General features: G+C 39.6%; 1 protein-coding gene across 1 annotated transcript in view; it reads left to right on the top strand.

The window, feature by feature from the left end:
* The first annotated feature begins 796 nt into the window (after positions 1-796).
* The window catches only part of LOC145989363 (uncharacterized), a 61,724-nt gene continuing 43,556 nt past the window's right edge, over positions 797-18,964 (top strand). The window contains exon 1 of the mRNA XM_083124701.1: positions 797-1,286. Coding sequence (XP_082980827.1) covers positions 1,282-1,286 — 5 coding nt within the window. The 5' untranslated portion in view covers positions 797-1,281. The remainder of the gene's footprint in view (positions 1,287-18,964) is intronic.

The raw sequence follows: 18,964 nt of genomic DNA, 5'->3' as shown, positions 1-18,964 counted from the left end.
TTAATAGTCTTTTACTGTAATACTTGCTGTTAGTGTATGCCTAAGCGTTTGTTGCTTACACGTTACATAGATTCTGTATCTAAGTTAATATGGTTTGCTTTTCCTCTATTTAATATTGTATCATGTATCATCATGTACCACATCGAGCCGAATATGTTCGCTGCTTTTACAGTGTGTTTCATCACTGGCGAAGGGTATTTTTTTTCTCGTCGTTTCTTCATCAGATGCGCTTGATTTTAAGGCTGCTATACCTTTTTACTTTCTGCTGCTTGCTGAAAATCTTTCTGGCACAAATTATTAACACATTACCTCCGTGAAAGGCAATATGCCAGTCTCCAAGAACTTGCAGTGGCAATGACATCATCAGCTACACGATTTGGACTTACTTGAATTTTCGCTTGTAACGTCATCATGAATGGAACATTTACATTATAGACATGCAGACCAGGCTATGCAATGAAATATGATGCAAAAATGGCAATTATGCAGAAAAATGTTCAATGAATGAACCAGTAACAAGCATTTGCGTCATTTCAGGTCAAAACCGGAAGTCAAACAGGTACCTTTCGATATAATCGACCCGCCCTATTCGATATATCTTTGTTTACACAGGACCATCAACAGACGCTTGTTCCCTTGGTGTTAAAAGATCATGCAAACCCTGCAGATGTGCTTTAATAGCTTTTCTGTCGCTTGGAGGTGCTGGAAAAGAACTTTCACCATCGCCTGATCGCAGTTGGCAGAATGGCAATCGTGGAAGACTATCAGTTCGAATCGAGACGAAGGAGGGTTTGGCTGAAGATCACTGCTTTTCCCTTTCGCCGCCACAGTGAAAGTTCGCTCACTGTCAGTGAAAGGAGGAAGGAAGCGGTCTTCGCTTTATTCTCGTTTTCTCCGCATAGAGTGCGACAGGGTAGCTCGGGCGCGTAGCCGTTGTGTGTGGGAGACTGGTTTTCTCCTAGCTCGATCATGACCCGTGAGATACATTCGTTCGTACCACGTGGTGTGTAGCTTATTCTGCGGAACCTGAATCCAGTTCGCCTCACTCCGTCTTGGCTTCTGGTTTAGGTGCTGTGCGGGATTTTCTTTTCAACCATCCTATGTTCTGTTGTGTCGCGGTGCTCGATGAGACGCTTCTGACCTCGTTTCTCCGTGTCGTCCGATGCGAAAAAACCCTGTGGCTGTGAGAGTCCCTCAAGGATTGTTGTTGTCGAAGGATCAAGAAGCGAGACTTCGTCTCTGTTCCTGGTGCAGCTGGAGGAACGCTAGTGGTGCTACACAATGCTGTAAGTCGCAATTATGCTTCTCTTAAGTTTGTGTATTGGTCTTAAGTGATGGAACAGTGTTTGGTGGTAATGCAAAGTGCTTTTGATGTGCGGGAAACTGATGCTCGCCAGAAAATCCTCAACACCTAATGGTGTCTTCCTGATGGCGTAGTGGTAACGTCGTTGCCTTGTAATCAAGGGATCTCAACTTCCATATCCGGTGAACGAACATTTCACAGTGGTTCGGATTCCAATTTAAATTGTAGGTCCAGTCGCGATTAGCCTCTGTGCATAAAGTGGACCAACTCACCAAACTTAACACCAAGCTCAAATAATCAAAACTAGGACATCCCCGGTGGCCTAGTTGTAACGTCGTCGCATTGCAATCAAGGGGCCACGGGTTCCATACCCGTTGAAAGCACACAGTGGTTCGGATTCCACTTACTTTAGGTCCAGTCCTGGTTAGCCTTCATGTGCTTAAAGTGGACTTAAAACAACAACTCAATAACAACAACAAACAATCCAAACCTAATTCATTCGTCTACGTTCACGTTGCAAATTCAAAATTCAACAACTATTTCAATTAGTCTAGTGGCAGTGCTCGAAGCGCGGGTATATGTCTGGGATGGTCTTCCCAGCTAGGCAAAATTTTCGCACAGCAACTTCCCAGCTGTCTCATTGTCACCATGGAAACAATGGTATGAACATCCCCCGCCCCTCCAGCTAACCGAAATCCTCCAAGCCAACATTTTCCACTACAGGCTGTTCTAGTGGTTAACGTATCACACTGCAAAACAAAATTTCTGGATTCGAATATTGTGAGTCGAGTTTCGTGGCCGGGTTCGAATTCCGGCTTCGTCATGTGAGTCTCCTTTCATCAATCTCATCATATCATCGGATTAGCCAAAAGTGGCAGAAAAGTGAGGTAAAATAAACAAAATCAATCAGTCAATGCATTTCACATAATCTCGATCCGACCTCTGTGCTGGAGTGTTTAGCACAGCGCGCTACGGGGTCAGAGCTCCTGGGTACGCCGTATAGTAGTTGGTTAGAGCAACAGATTTGTAGTAAAAATCGCAGGTCTGTCGTAGGTTCGATTCCCACCACAGGAAAAAGAAACCTCACCTGAAGACGAGAGGAGAGGTGCTCTCTCGAAACTTAGCGTTAGACTGATTGGTTGATTTGCTTTATTTTACTTCGCTTCTTGTGCCACTTTTGGCTAATTTTCAAAGATGGGGATGAGTGGTGATATGATGAAATTGATGAATGGACACTCACAAACATCCATGTCCAGGCAAGGATTCGAACTCTGGCGTCGTAGCGCGATGTGCTAAGGTGAAGAACACTAGACAATGGCTAATGCCAAATTGACATTGGATGCTAAGGTACTTTAATGTCAACCACACTTCTACAAGGGCTTTCCGATAGCGTAGTGGTGACGTCGTCGCCATGTAATCAAGCTGTCCCAGGTTCGATCCCAACTGGAAGCACATAGTGGTTCTCATCCCACTTTAAACTGTAGATCCAGTCCCAATTGGCATATCTGTGCATAAAGTAGACATAAGCTTCAACATCACTGTATTTTTGCATGTCAACGAGGATATGCCGCCTACGTACCACAACCCGTATAATACTTTTGAATTGTCTTGTTGATTTGCATTTATAACTTTCCATTCATCATTTTCACATCATCATTCATCCTCGTTGTCGCAATTAGAAGGAAGTGCTCGAAAAGATACTCCAAAAAGCAAAATGCAATAACAGTTGAACTCGTGGATAGAGCATTGTTTTTCAGTAGCTACGTGTTGTTAGAGACACAATGTATCCTTGTGTTGGAATATAGAATTTTAATTCCCGGATTCCAACAGACAAGATCTTGTTTTGCTTGTCCTTCGTTTGCAACAGGATATGCGTCTGGTCGTGATACACGCAAGCCAGTTGCAGCGTTTTCCCATCAACAACCTCCTTTTTGTGAGGTCTCTTGGAATTTGAATTGTCAAAACCATTGCGAGAAGAAAAGGAAGACTCCTTGCGGTGTTATTCATCTGGGTTGGTGGTAAGCCACGTTTAACGACGGGTAAGAGGTTAAAGCTGGATTCTAGTGGATTTCTTCTAGTCGAAGCGATACCAGATGGAGCCAGTTGATCGATTTTGACTCAAGTAGTAAATGCCTCTTTCTTCCGGAGTCTCGATTGATTGATTGAGGGATTGAATTAGGTTATTTTACTTGGCTTTCTTCCATTTTTAGCCAATCACGACGAAGATGATAAATGTTGATGAAATGAGACGGATGAAGGAACAGTCACAAACACATTTTGAGTTGTGTTGCTATTTTAAGTCCACTTTTACGTACAAATGCAGCCTAGGGTGTACTACGTGGAAGGGAGGTTGACTTGTGGGTGCCTGCTCAAACGTCACCCCCTTGCACCCCGTCTGGAGTTGCGAAACAAACGGTACACAAAGGCGTGCCAACTGGGAGTGAAGTTTCCCCCCTCATAACGTTACACTCTTGTACCAACTGAACGTAGATTAACATTGCAGTTCAGTATATGTTCTTGAGGCTGTACAAGTTCATTCGAATATTGGGCCAACATTGTTTGTAAATACACGGGTATTCAATTCGCAAGCGTTGGTGAAAGTCTTAGTTTGTGAGTCGTGAATTTTGTTTAGATTAGGGTCTCTTTTACTTGGAGTAAACACGACTTCCATTTCTGCATCATAGGCATGGCATGTACATAATTGCGCCTAACATTACACTAAATGTGCACAGGAGGGGGATTTTCTGTGGTCCGGACCCACCCTAGATACACCTCTGTTTTGTACGCATCAGTAAAAACCCGTGGCTCTACAGCCCGTAAGGACCTTGGCCTATCTCCCGACTGCCAGTCTCCCTTCCACAATCCTACCTAGAGGTGTGGAGATCTTCAACCAGTAATGGGGGTGACGTGATGTCAGCACGTTGAACTTCCAACCGTTAAAGGAGATATCCGTGACCGGATTACGATACTCACTCGTAGCTCCCCAATTTCCTCACGATGGTGGGTTGCCACCGGTCCTCCGGAGACTGAACCCAGGCGGACTGGAACCCATGCCGTCCCGCAGTCGGAGCCCAAAGCACAAGACCGGGGAGGAGGACGTACGCATCAGTACGGTAAATCAGCGAGATGGAATGTATTTGTTCTTTCCCCGACTGAACGTTCATCAGGGCTCTTTTAGTTTATGTTTTAAGTCCACTTTGTGCACAGATATGATAATCGGCACTGGACCTACAGTTTGAAGTGGGATCCGAACTACTATGTGTCTCCACCGGGTATCGAACCCGGAACCCCTTAATTGCCACTACGCCATCAGGAAGACCTCATCAAGGCATATACCCTTCTCCCTAATCAGAGGGTGTTCGCACTCCTATGATGATGTAGACAACAAATACGTACAGTTTCATAAGCGTAAAGAGATTGTCGTATAGAGAGTATTGACAACAGGATTACATTATGGACAAGTATAAGCAGATCACTTTATTACTATATGTGCTGTAGTAAATTTGCTTCCATTCTTATCCAGGATGATAATGAAAGGGGGAAATGGGAACCCCCCCCCCTCTGTTTACTTACTTTATCTTTTTTTGGAGTGGGGGACTTATAGCCATTTATAATTTATAATTGTCCCGCATCGTGTCCATGCCATTCATGAAAACCTACAACGACTGCGTATTCGTCGTGCTGGTCACACATCACCTTGTAACGGGATGGATGATTTATCACCTCGGGTGAGTGAGTATAATAAAGTGGCAGTGAGTAAGTAAGTACAGGCCCTCAATGGTCTGTTGCGTCACGCGTTATATTGTTATAATTTATATAATATCCTCATTCTTCAAGAGTAGTTCTACCAGAATTTCTTCGTACTGTATATATATATTTAAGTTTTTGTATGTATAACCATTAAGAAGAAAATGTGGGTGCTGACTTGAATACAAATGGTGCCTCGCACCTCTCCTGATTTAGTATATACCCTTATACTCCAAACATAATATTAATGTAATGATCTATAAGTGCATTATGAAATAATTTAAGGTAACGTGTCGTTGGGTGCCTACTTTTCGTCCATGTAGCATTGTTATCTTCTTTCGGGACCCAATCACATTCAGTATGCAAAAATTACGCAACATATGACATATGCAACCAGTTACATATCTCCCTCCCCCATTACCCTATGCTCTTATTGGGACGTGTAAGTGGCCGTGCAAATTCTATGTCATTGTTTATGTTGGTGGACATTGCATTGTGCGGCAATTGCATCATGCATTGTGACCAGCTCTTCCCATTGTGTGGTACACACCGCTCGCACAAATGACAACATACACTGACCCAGAGGACAGAAGTTAGCAGGTCAAGTTCTTTGGATTCATGTACGAAGTGGTTCCCCGCGTACTTTCATTAAAGCTACCATTTCAAGGTTTTTTTTAAATGTTCCAGGTTAGCATATAAAGCTTAAGATTGCACTTGCGCCAAGAGCGTACCCAAGGGAGAAGCTGATGCTGCTATAGCTCCCCTTCAATTCGTTTCATAAACGAAAATACAAAAATTGGAGTTATGTTTATTTATGGGAATATAAATATCTTGCAAAGTATAAAATTAACCTAATGTGTTTGTGAATCAGTTATATATATATTCCATCTAATATGTATTCACCCTCTCTACATGCAAGGTAATGTTCAAAATTAAACAAAGTTTCAGAGTTTTTCAAAAAGCATCACACAACTCTCAGCGCCTCTATTACTTTTGAAATAAGTTCTTTAATCTCAATTATACAAGGCAATACTCGATAATACACTAACCTCACTCGGCACTACGGCATACTGCGTATTTACAAAATATACAATTGGACCTACATGATTGGATTGCGTTAGAGCCATAATTCCTGAACTTTCCTGTAATATAATTTACCTTCTTATTGATGAAGATGTGTACACAGAGTGAAAAATAAGTGTATGAATATATACTGTATAATACACATTGTGTTACAAAATTAGTTGATCGTCTACATATTCCATTGATATGTGAAAATATCCAAGTGCAAACTGTTATTCAAACATTGCTTTCTAATATATTTAGGTAACATATAGAAATTCACATAATTGTATTTGGGGCTACTATTATTCTAGGTTCAGCTCCTTCCCCATTTCGGAATCAAACAGTCTGGTACAGTCCGCCTGCCTTAGTCGCGACCATCGATGCAAGTGCGCATGCGCTGACTGGACGAGTCCATTCGCAATATAGGGGTGGAACAGATAAGGGAAGCAGGTTCCGTGAGGCAAAATGAGCATTGTACGAGTAAATCTGCAACATTGTATCGTGCATGTATCTAATTTCCGTCGCCTGTAGATTCGTTCTGTGGAGTTAGTCTCGTCTGCCGCTGGCGAATGTGCTACCACCTCTACTTTGAGGTGCACCTAACTATTTATACCTCTTATTAGTTCTCAATATGCATGCAATATATCTTAGTTATAAATTAGTATACGTTCAATTGCTTCATGTCAAATTTTCTAAAGGTCTTATGCTGCCATCTCTACCTATTTATGTAAGCTCGCTGCTCTTGTGGTTTGAGTTTGTTGTTAATTCCACTTTATGCACAGAAAGGCTAATCGAGACTGGACCTATAGTATTAAGTGGGATCTGAATAACTGGGTATGGAACCTGAGACGGCTCTCGTACCTTGTAACAGACAGTTCACTACTGGTTTGTTGGAACAAAGCGAGAGCAAGAACACACTGAAAAAAACTCTAGTGTAAACACGACGTAGAGATTTGTCCCAGAAGGTCCACAGCACATGGTATTGATTACAACATGTTTATGTGTGTTATTTTAACAACACTGAGGTCAAACATAATGTGGTTTACATTTACCTCAATGCTATTAAATTGGTGCTTCACTTCAATCATTTAGCTGTTATTTGAACACCACTGAAGTAAAACATTAACCAAAACGTTGTGCGGACCACGTGGGACTAATCTCTACGTCACTTAACACCACTGTTTTTACAGGTCACGACCAGTGATGTGCGTCTACGCGTAAACAAAGATAGTCTACATTATACACGTAGACTACTTTATACACGTAGATTACGTAATCTATGTAAACAACATGGCGAAAGGTGATAACTTAGCAAAGGGCCCCGTGGAATTAAAAGAAAATTATACTGCGTATTAGTTGCTGATGTGTGAAGAGAACTTTTCATACTCCTTCTTCCAAATTCGAACAATTTCTTACCTAGAATAAACCTAACATAGGAAATATTCAAGTGTTTTATGGGAAAAAGACCACTCTTGCCTCACGACTGCCATCTGTTGTTTATTTTTGCATACTATTTATCTTCCATAGTTGATAATAGAAGAGAAGAGAAATTTTGTTGTAAATAGGATTCTTTTCATTTCGTTAGGAACCGATATAGTTGAAAATGTCACTTTTCTTTCATGAAAGCCTTGAAAATTAATTTTAATGCACTTTAGATTGTCTACGTAGTCTATGTAGACTACAACCCAATGAAATCTACGCGTAGATTACGTGTAGACAACGCATGTAGACGTAAACTTATAGTCTACGGCACATCACTGGTCACGACTAAGAGATTGTCTACGCAGTGTTTAATGTTTATTTACAGAACTCAAAAGTAACGCTAGGTAAGATAATGTATAGAGAGCAATTAAAGCTCTCACACTTTCTTACATGCATATATTACTATAAAAAACATAATTTCATTATCTTTAAATAGCAGATGCAAAAAAATACTTCGTGTCTGTCTCATCTATTTACCACGCCGAAAATAGTTAAATACTCTTCTTTGCAACATTAGTTTATTATGGCGACACAGCCGCCCTGCGTGGCGGAGTGGTTAGCACATCGCACCACGACGCCAGCGGTCCCGGATTCGAATCCTGGACAGTGCATGGATGTTTGTGAGTATGCATTCATCAATTTCACCCCATCTTCGCAAATAAGCCAAAAGTGGCACAAAAAAGCGAAGTAATCAATCAATCAATCATTGTGACACAGAACCTTTACAAAAGAGCAGGAAGACTGCTATCGCCTAAGGTCTTACAACAACACGCCCCAACTGGATTATAAACCTATAGGTAAACATGAGCAGTTAGTCACAGGACATAAATAGAATTAATGCTATACAACATCATTTTTGGTGTCCTGTAACGGGATGATTTTTGCATATTTTATTTATGACTGAAAGATCACTCGAATATATTAACAAGTGTATCATTTAATAATTGGTTAAATAAACGCAAATGTAGTCTATTTTATGCACATATAGACTAATCGGAACTGAACCTACAGTTTAAAGTGGGATCCGAACTATCATGTGCCTGCACCGAGTGTAGAACTCGACACCTCTTGATTACAAGGCGACGATGTTAGCACTATTCCATCAGGAAGCATTGCAAGTTAACTGAATTGATATTAAGGCTCTATGGCTTAGTACATTTGTGTTGGTGTTACTTTTAGTTCTTTTTTAACTTTCTCCAATCTTAAGATCATAGCTCTAACAATTGTGTGATGAATAGCTATCTTTTTTAACATTAAAAAGCTTCGTAGCGCGATGTGCTAACCGCTCCGCCATAGAGCTTGACTATTCTTCGCCTCGTATCGAATTGTCTTATTCTCATCTCGGTATCGAAGGGGAATGTTCGTTAAAATATTCGATATGGTATTGATCTCGTCTCAAAATACAGTGTGTACATTTTGAAACCGGCCCCGAACACAAATATGAGAAATGTTACAATATAGTGATCTGCGCTTGTAGTACCTTACAACAAATGTTGGAAATGACGTTCTTCTTGCAGGATACACATGTCCAGACACCTTGCCATATACCTAGCAACCTTCTGGAGTGATGCTTCAGCTCTTCAAAGGTGTGTGGATTATGTCTGTAAACAGTTAAAAAAAAACAACATAGGAAGTAGTCCGGACTTGAGAGATCAGGAGATTTGGCGGGCCATAGTCCTTGTACCTGTTGCCAAAAAATTCCCTCAACGTCGCCATAGTTGATTTAGACGTATGAGAAGTTGCACCATCCTGTTGAAACCAGCACATTCGTTCATCAGATTCCAACATTGCAACAAACTGCATAATAATGAAACAAACTGTTTACAAACATAATGCCCACACACACATCAGAATATCACCGCAGAAGTGCTCCATAAGGTTGCTAGGAATATGGCAAGGCGTCTGGACATGTGTATCCTACAAGAAGGTCGTCATTTCCAACATTTGTTGTAAGGTACTACATGCGCAGATCACTATATTGTAACATTTGTCATATTTGTGCTCGGAGCCGGTTTTAAAATGCACGCACTGGATCAGATACAAAACAAATCTTTACAGAAAGTAACTACAAAAATACGGTTTTTATATTCATGTATACACCTTCCTAAAAGTAAAAGCAGAACTATAAATTGCAGTTGTGTGCAACATTAATATATATTTAAGAAAGGAATCTTAAAATTGCATTAATTACTGTCAACTATTTAATAACCGTTAATACTTTAAAAATGGGGCATGGTCATCTTTACTCTAGTACCGTCATTTCTACGGTATAATATAGGCAGTTCGCAAACTACGTGTCTTTCTGTGCTTCTACACACACACTTACAAACACGAACATGCTGACGTAATATTCTGACAAGGATCACACATGTAGCGCTAACGAAGTAAACCTTGATGAGGGAATCATCACAGAATAAAATAGCTAATTATCTTTTGACTCAATCTTTCCAATTTATCGCGCCAAGATTTACTTTGTAATTAATCTTCTCGGTAATGGGGCCTTCACGCAATAATTGCAGAAGATCATCATCTCCAATATCATCTGTCCCATTAAAAATTACAGCAATAAGCGCCTGAGTTTCAACACGAGACAACAAAGGTCGATTGGACTAACGTAATTAACACGACCTGCGTACACTGTAAGTTGCAAATATTTTTTTGCGACACTTGTGAAAGTTCGTTAAAGTGGTGACTGTTAAGATCTTTTTATCTTCTCGGCACTGACTTACCTCACTGTCAGTTCGAATTAGCATGTCCTTATACTAAGAAGCTTCCATTTCAAGTTTATGAATCGATACCCGGTGGTTCGCATCCCACTTTAAACTGTAGGTCCAGTCCCGATTAGCATTACTGTGCATAAAGTGGACTTAAAACACCAACTCAATCATTCACGTTTATGAAAAACAACCCTCACAAGACTAAAATGTGCCCAAAAACAAAGGTAAATTTCTATCGCCTTCAAAACAGTTGCATTTGTAATACAAATACAGGTAAATTGTTTGAAATTTCATACCACCAATAACAAGAAATGTAGTTGACATACTGGGGTTTACGTCTTAGGCTTAGCATGGCGGGGGTACTCGCCCCTCATAACTTATAGGTTTATTACATGTTTGGCGTATTCTTTTTTAACTATCCGGAACCAGATTCATGTTCTGGCCGACCCCTTCTACTCCCAAAGTTAGAGGCCGACACACCAGTCTCTGCCGCGGCGCAGATCCCAATTTTCGTTTCGTCTCCCTCTCTCTAAGCATCACGTGTTCTTCAATGCTCACCCACCTCCTCCATTGTCTGTTGCCAATTGTCATTTCATTCCTGGACACACTCGCGTAAACATAATTGAAAACAATTGAATTGCGCTCCAGCTCACGGTTCACAGGTCCTAAGTCCCCTGGTATTACACCCCAGGACTTTATTCTTGGGTTATGTCAAGGACAAAATATACCAAACTCCTGTGATTACTCTCGATTCTTTAAAAGACCAGAACAACCAATGCCATTGCGGGACATACTACGGCGAGTATAAACACAGCTGGAATAAAATAGCGCGTGTTATGAGTTGGTATGCTTTCGTTATGTCAAATAGAATTCTTGTTATGCAAGGGTGAAATTGTAAACAAAATTAATCGACACCCTGCAGATTTCATAAAAGTAAACTTGTTTATGAAGTAGGCTCAAAGATAACTTTTGTGCTTTCAAACGTCATTAGTAGGGAACGGATTTTAAGGTGAGGAACCTTTCCTAAAATATAGCTAATCAACTAATCAACACTTTGTTGCACCTTTTCGTGAGATTAGTACATTTATCCCCTTTTTACCCACTCTATCATGCTGCAGCACCTTTATCCTTTCTTTTCTTTCATGTTTTGTTAAAAAATTGGACAGAAAAATAAATTATTTTCACTCTTCTTGAGCACGTATATAAAATTCTATAGTCTCATTTTATAGAGCAGAACAAGAGCTATAAAACTGTATAATATAAAAGAGTATAGCTAATAGTTCCCAAGATAACGTAGCAAAACCCGCGAGAGAAAAAACAAACTTTAAAGAAACCTACTCGGCAGAACCACAGTTCTCTCTTGTTAACCTGGCCTCCCCGATGGCGCAGTTGTAACATCGTCGCCTTGTATTCAAGGGGTCCCGGGTTCGATTCCCGGTGGAGGCACATAGTGGTTCGGATCCCACTTTAAACTGTAGGTCTAGTCCCGACTAGCCTTACTGTGCATAAAGTGGACTTAAAACAACAAATCAATCCAATCCAAATCTCTTGTGAACCCGAGAGGATATACCTAGCTTACTATCGACAAATCTTTCTTCATGCGTTGGCGTCGGTATTCACATGAGACTTGATCAAAGGAGTTTTTCTTCTCTTCGTGCGTTGGCGTCGGTATTCACATGAGACTTGATCAAAGGAGTTTTTCTTTTCATCGTGCGTTGGCGTCGGTATTCACATGAGACTTGATCAAAGGAGTTTTTCTTTTCTTCGTGCGTTGGCGTCGGTATTCATATGAGACTTGATGAAAGGAGTTTTTCTTTTTTTAAAGACAGCTCGAGTTTAATTTAAACATTATTTCCAAAATAACAACTAACTTTCTAATATAGGTAGACTTACATAGGATAATATGTTGTTTTAAATACAGTGATAATGGATTTGAGCGTCCTCTCTGATTAGCGCAAGGCAAAAAGCTTTGAAAATTCAGTCTAGGAAAGAAATGCTACATTCCACTCTATATTGATGCTTACAAAACAGGGCACATGTAGGGTGTGTCCATACTACACTAAATATCATTCCGTGTACATTTAGAGTAATTTTAGATACATGGCATACCTCTGATGAGGAAAGGAAACCCATATTTTCTTAGTATTTAACAAAAGCCGAATCTAAACTAAATTCATGGCTCTTCTTAAACTAAAACTTTCACTGCGCATGCGCTTGCGAATTGAATTGATATGGATTTACAAATATCATATAGCATATAGAACAAGGCTGGTTCAACATTAGAATGAACTTCCACTTTTTCACTGCAATTACACAGAAACAATGCCCCTCTCCCCGTTGCTTGAAATCTCATCGGTTTGAAAATGCTTCATTATTTAAGAGTATAATATTGTTTATTAACGGCGTTAAAATCCATTTACACTGAATTTCTAAGCGAAAATATTACGGAGGACAACTATTTCCCATCGCCCCTCGTATGCATTCCTATGTGATAATAGAGAAACAGTGAATGCTCCGTAAAGAAAGATTGTAGAATGATTGATTTGGTTTATTTTACTTCGCTTTTCTGCCACTTCTGGTTAATTGCGTGAGTGTTATGATATTATGAAATTGATGAAAGGGCACTCACAAAGAACACCCATGTCCGGGCCGGGATTCGAACCCGGGAAACCTCACGTTTTAGCGCGCTGTGCTAACCACCTCGCCACGGAGGCCGATAAAAAAAGTGTGAGAAAATGAGTAATGTATATTGTACAAGTACATAATTTTATTAATGTTCACCTCTAGTGATCGCCTGATACTAACATACTACTAACAATAACAGTCGACCTCTGTGGCAAAGGGTTTAGCCTAGCGCGTAACGAAGCCAGGGGTCTCAGGTTCGAGTCTCAGTCCGGGAATAGTTGTTGTTTTTAAGTGTCCTTTCATCAATTTCACCATAACATTACTCATCCTGATCGACGCTATTAGTCAAAAGTAGCAGAAAAGCGACGCTAAACAAAAAAGTCAAGCAATGAATGTGAATATAACTGATCAAGAATAGAAGCGAGGATTTCATGGCACATACACAATCAATAAGACATACTAATCATTAGTTCCCAAAATCATACTTACAAGAACTAAACTTTAAGAGCTATAAACCTAATCAAAAGTATTTGCTTTACATTTTCACTCGTCAATTTTAAGAAATCACTTTAAATTCCAATTAATGCTTAAGAATACGCGTGAGTGTGTGTATTGAGTCGAACCCAAAGCGGCGAGACAGTAGCCTAAGTCTAACACTGAAGGCCCTCGACCATTAGGGTGTCAGGAAATATTCACATGCGTTCGCTCTTCAGGAGCTTATTTTATCCTCGTGCGAAACCGCATATTCCAAACAGGAAGGAAAGACCTTGCGTTGCAAAAGCGTAGGCTGTGAGATCGTGTTGGAGCTAAGGTCTTCCTGTTCTCCATGTCCTTAAGAGTTGTGCAAGAGGCTGTGCTGTCAGTGACCTCTCTCCTTTCCTCTTCAAAGAGTTCGAGAATAGTCTAAACCCTTTGGCGAAGCAGGGCTGCTCAAGGTTCTTGGGAATACTCTGGTAAAGTTCAAGTCCTGATTCGAACGCCATTTACTTCCTTCCCACGGAGGTCGAATTCAGGTGGGAAATTTCGGACAAAATCCCAGCATAAAAGTGCCACTTGGGTTCAACCAGCCTCTATTAAAATTGGTACCAGTTGGCGGAAATGACTACAGTCGGATGAAGCGTGGTGCTGATCACAAAACTGGCTGAGATTATGTGTGTATACACCCTATTTCCATACACCGTACACTGCTGTGTTGCAATAAGCAAGGGTTGTTCTATCGTTTACCACTAGCGTACGTAGAGGGGGGAGCTGAAGGGGCTACAGCCCCTACCGAAATTGTGAGAAAATCAATATTTTGAAATGATTAAAAACTCGGAAAAAGTAAAGTGGTAAGTGCAACCTCCCTTTAAATCGTATTAAACCCCTCTAGGGTTTTTAGGGGTCGTTATCTAGGCTATGCCAACCTATAGCTACTCGCTTATAAGAGAGGTACTTTTATGCATGGGGTCACACCCCTGAACAAGGAGGATAACTCGTACGACATTTAGACTTAAAACACTTCCTTTGACTGGACTGGGAAGGACATGTTATAAGAGAAAGGTTGTTTGTTACCTCAGATTCTAGACGTGAAGATCGTCTCCGCCGGTTTTCCTATGCAGACACGGTCTCTGAAATTAAACTCTCTTGGTGCACCACTCCTTGCGGTAACTCTTCTAGCGTAACAATCAATACTCGTACTATCGATGCACCCAACCGTTCTCTGAGTTAATGCTGACTTTTGATTTATTTCCTACTATTTCCTGTTAAACTCCCGTGTCTGCTGATTCCTGATCTTTTGAAGGTCGGCGGCGTTATACGAAATGACTTCCGATTATTATGTTTGTATCCCTCCACCACCTAGAAATCAGATCACTGTTAAAACTCCAACCCCTTCCGAAAGAAGATCCTGCATACCCTAGTGCCTTTTGCACTATTTGTTAGCTACTTATAAATTATGGAAAATAATAGGTGTGCTATATTTTAACATTCCAGTAAAAACCGTGATTCAAGAATGATGCATGTTTTTTAATGTCGAGTTTTCAAATCAAATTTTGTTTATGGCTTAATCCACTGAATCAGTTGGTCAGGACTGGAATATCTATAAGCACTATCATTGGAATATCCAGCTTATAGCCTAGTAAGGAAAGGTTATTAAATTCGGATAAAAATATACTGGTTCAACACTATTTTCCTCGATTAGCGCACAACTGGAAATGAAGACTTCTTTGTAACAGAAATTTCAGTCCAAGAACTTTTTGCGTAATCCTGTTGGCAAACACAACAAACCGGAACGGAATTGCAACGAACATGACCAATGTAGACAACAATAGGAGTTGCTTCTCGACACCATGCACAACATAAGAAAGAATTTCACGTTCCAGAATGTAGATCCCTTCTGGGCTATAATTTAGGAAGAATAGAGCTTTCTTTTAGCGAAATTGTCCTTATTTCCTCTTTCAGGAAGATGATCTTTAAGAGAAAGTGGCTTTATTATCCCGACTACAATCTTCGATAACATGAATGGGGAAATGAAGCATGAAATTAGCGTGATATCTTAATGAAAAGAAGAACCACTTTGGCAGATTCCGTGTTCTGCATCTACCGCCATCTTGATTTCATAATCATAATGAGCGTTGCATCCTGCACTGAGGATTGGTATCGCAGCGAGGAAATCAGATTTACTTTGGTAACTTGATTGCGTCCAGCGGTTACACCAGAAGCTATTGTAGTTGCAGATTCTTATGGAAGTTGCTTTTACTTCTTCTTCTTGTGAAACGTCACGGTACAGTCACAGACAATAACAATTGGACATCTAGATCCTTAAATACTCGCTACCGTGCAAGGCGTTGTGTGTGTTGCATAACTCTACGACGCTGGTAGAAGTTGCAATTGAAAATTTACTATTAAAATCCACTTATCGCCGTAATGTTCGGCAACACACATAACGCCTTGCACGGAAGCGAGTATTTGAGGATCTAAATGTCCCATTTTTATTGTCTGTGACTGCACACTTGAATTGTTGATATCAAAGGGACTTCTGTGCAAAACAAAATATCTGCTTTAACAAATTGTTTGGAAGGTTCAGTAGTCAAGAGCAAAAGTGCGTTGTATATACAAAATTTAACATGCAATGTATCATTATTATATTTAAACTCTTAATAGTACACTTGCAGATTAAGTATGCATTAGTGGACTTGCCTGCTCAAAATTAAAGAAGGGGAGAAAACTAACACACTTTTGCCCCTGATTGTACCGAACTTTTCCCATGCCAACTCAGTGCAGTGCAAATCTACTTGGAATTGTCCTGATCCATTACCCTGAAAATATATAGCAATATTATCGTCACATACCTGGTTGTAACTCGTGATAAATATCTTGTACAGTCAACGGCAAAGATAATGGTAGGGAAATTGTCCACCACTATTTTCACTACTTTTATATTGTACATCCTGTGTTGTTTTAAGGAATGAACCTATGTTGGTTCGAAGCAGGCATTGTTCTCTTCTTATTAACGTCATTATTCAATTCATTGTCATCACATTGTGTAATACAGACCGAACGAAAATGGTGGTGGACAATTCGCCTACTGTTTCTATCGCCGTTGCGTGTACACTTTGTACCAGGAGAGGCTGTAGTTCATCTACACAATGAGATCACAGTGATAATTACTAGAACCTGGATAATTATGTACTAAAACAGGAGAATGAGACAGGAGAATGTGACACGCACCTTCTGCCTTTAGGGCTTTAGGTTAGTCTGGTTCCAACCCTTTTATTGGACTTCTCAAAGGCTTCTAAGGGTTAGTAGGACCAAGCCCTTGAGAGGTCTGTGGTGCAGGATTTATTTTTAATTATCACCTATGTAGGTTTGAAATGAAAGATCATTAAGATCTCTTACTGGAAGATTTATTTGAACTTCCGATGATATACAAACACTTTTCAAACAGACAATTCACCCGATACAACTTGTAGGCCTAAACCTATTAGTTGTACCGAAGTTTATAACCCTGCTCTTTTTGATGATGCAGGAGAACGCCTTATTCAGAGTTGGGTTTGTGGAATATCTGCCAAATGGAGCACAAGTACACCAGCCAATCCGAAGATTGAAGCAAGATATCACCCAACGTCCCCTGAACCATCAGCCTTTCGGCAACCAGGAGAATGTCCCGTAGGCTTACAAAAGTCTAGCTCTTTTATATCATAATTTTGTTTACAATTTACCATGGTTACTACATAGTTGTTTTATATTTCCATAGTTTCAGCATTTTCTTATATTTAAGTTAAACAATTCATTACCTATTGTAACATTAACAATAACATTTTTATGGCAAGAAATCTAACAATCTTTAGAGAAAAGATTCAACACTAATTGTTAACAACATAGATTTTTATAACATAGACTGAATAGTTTAGTGCTTAAAAGGCATGTGTTGACAGGGGCGACACAAATGTGTACATCCTATATCTCTTTGAATACATATTGGTATTTCATGGAGTCCACAAAAATGCCGCACGACCCTTTCGCTGAGTCTAATTATCCTGGAAATTATGCAACATTCAAACTTTATTTTTATATTGCACTAATTTTCTACAAAAAAAATATATTTTTTGATTACATAATATCTCTTCAATATTCTGATGCAATTCTTGAATATTCTAAAGCAAATTTCTTGGAAAATTGATGCATATAATTGGAGAAGAATATTTACACATCAATTTTGATCAATATTTTGAACAAATTTTGATATTTGCAATTTTCAAGTATCGGTATCGGTGGGTATCGGTATAGGTTCCGGTTCAAAGTGGTATTGGCTCAGCCCTAGAAATATGTAACATAAAAAATGTCATATTACCAGCATTTCAATTCTATTGTCTTGAATCAAATTGCTCAAGTGAGAAAACCAACAGAAGTATCTCTAATATAATATTTAACATAACATTTTATATAGTCCTGTTACTTTTACAATACATGATTTCCGTAAGAGCTTGAACAATACAATGTTATATTTCCACTTCGTTCGGAATAATCCCTCTATTTTTAAACTTGAACAAATCTTTTGGTGTGTAGTCAATTTCCAATGCTTAGGAGTTCATTATATGATTGCAAGTTAACACAAGTCAAGGATTGCAAGTTAACACAATATTAAACATTTCTTGATAATAATTCTGATAAAGCCTACACTGTGAGTTTCACAATTGCTCAATGTAATGTACTTTGTAAGCACGACTATGTACAGTCTTGGACACAGCTGGCTTGTAACGAACCTATTGAAGAAGCAGTGAAGCAAGCCATCAATGTCTGACCACCAAGCGCCTTGTGACTAGACAACCCAAACAGCATTGCAATTTTGCGGCTTGTATACCAGTCACGGGTATACATCTCTGTAAATTGAGTAGTGATGCCAAAGAGAAATACGAGATGAAGATTGCCGATCGTAATGTCTCGTGTTCTCGACATGGAATAATACTCGGTCCACGTTACGTTCCATTATTTAATGTTGTTTGGGAATGAACATGACGGACTAGGTTTATATTTTCAATCCTTGCATTACAGTAAATTCCATATTTTACAATTATATTAATGCTTTGAACGAAAATAATGCCCAGAAAAACATCGAACACACGTTCACACCATTCTTCTCACACACATGCACGTGAAAACAAACACACAAAGCTAAGTTTTAACTTCCAAGTGAATGTCCAAATAACAGTAAATGGAGAAGCACGATGTGCGAAACATGGGATTTTTCACAGAAAGAATGCGTCTATTTGTGACATACGTGGTTTCTATTAATAGACAATGAAACAATTATGAGAGAAATTAACATGCATTTTCGTCTTCAGGTGCTGAGGAAGGAAACAGACTGACTGGAAAAAAGAAAGCATGGTGCTATCGATAGGCTGTTGGTTAGCGTACAGAGCTTTCATCAGTGAGGTCTAGGTTCGATCCCCACCAAGGACATTTATTTTTATTCTTTTCTATTAGTGAAGAAGTATGTAATATTGTTTTCTAGGCATTTTGACGAAAGGATACGCATCAAATTTGT

The sequence above is a fragment of the Lepisma saccharinum genome, chromosome 6 (genome assembly GCF_977018435.1).
Source record: "Lepisma saccharinum chromosome 6, izLepSacc3.1, whole genome shotgun sequence".
Taxonomy (NCBI): domain Eukaryota; kingdom Metazoa; phylum Arthropoda; class Insecta; order Zygentoma; family Lepismatidae; genus Lepisma; species Lepisma saccharinum.
Note: the sequence above shows the minus strand (reverse complement) of the source record. Positions and strands in the feature narration are given on the sequence as shown.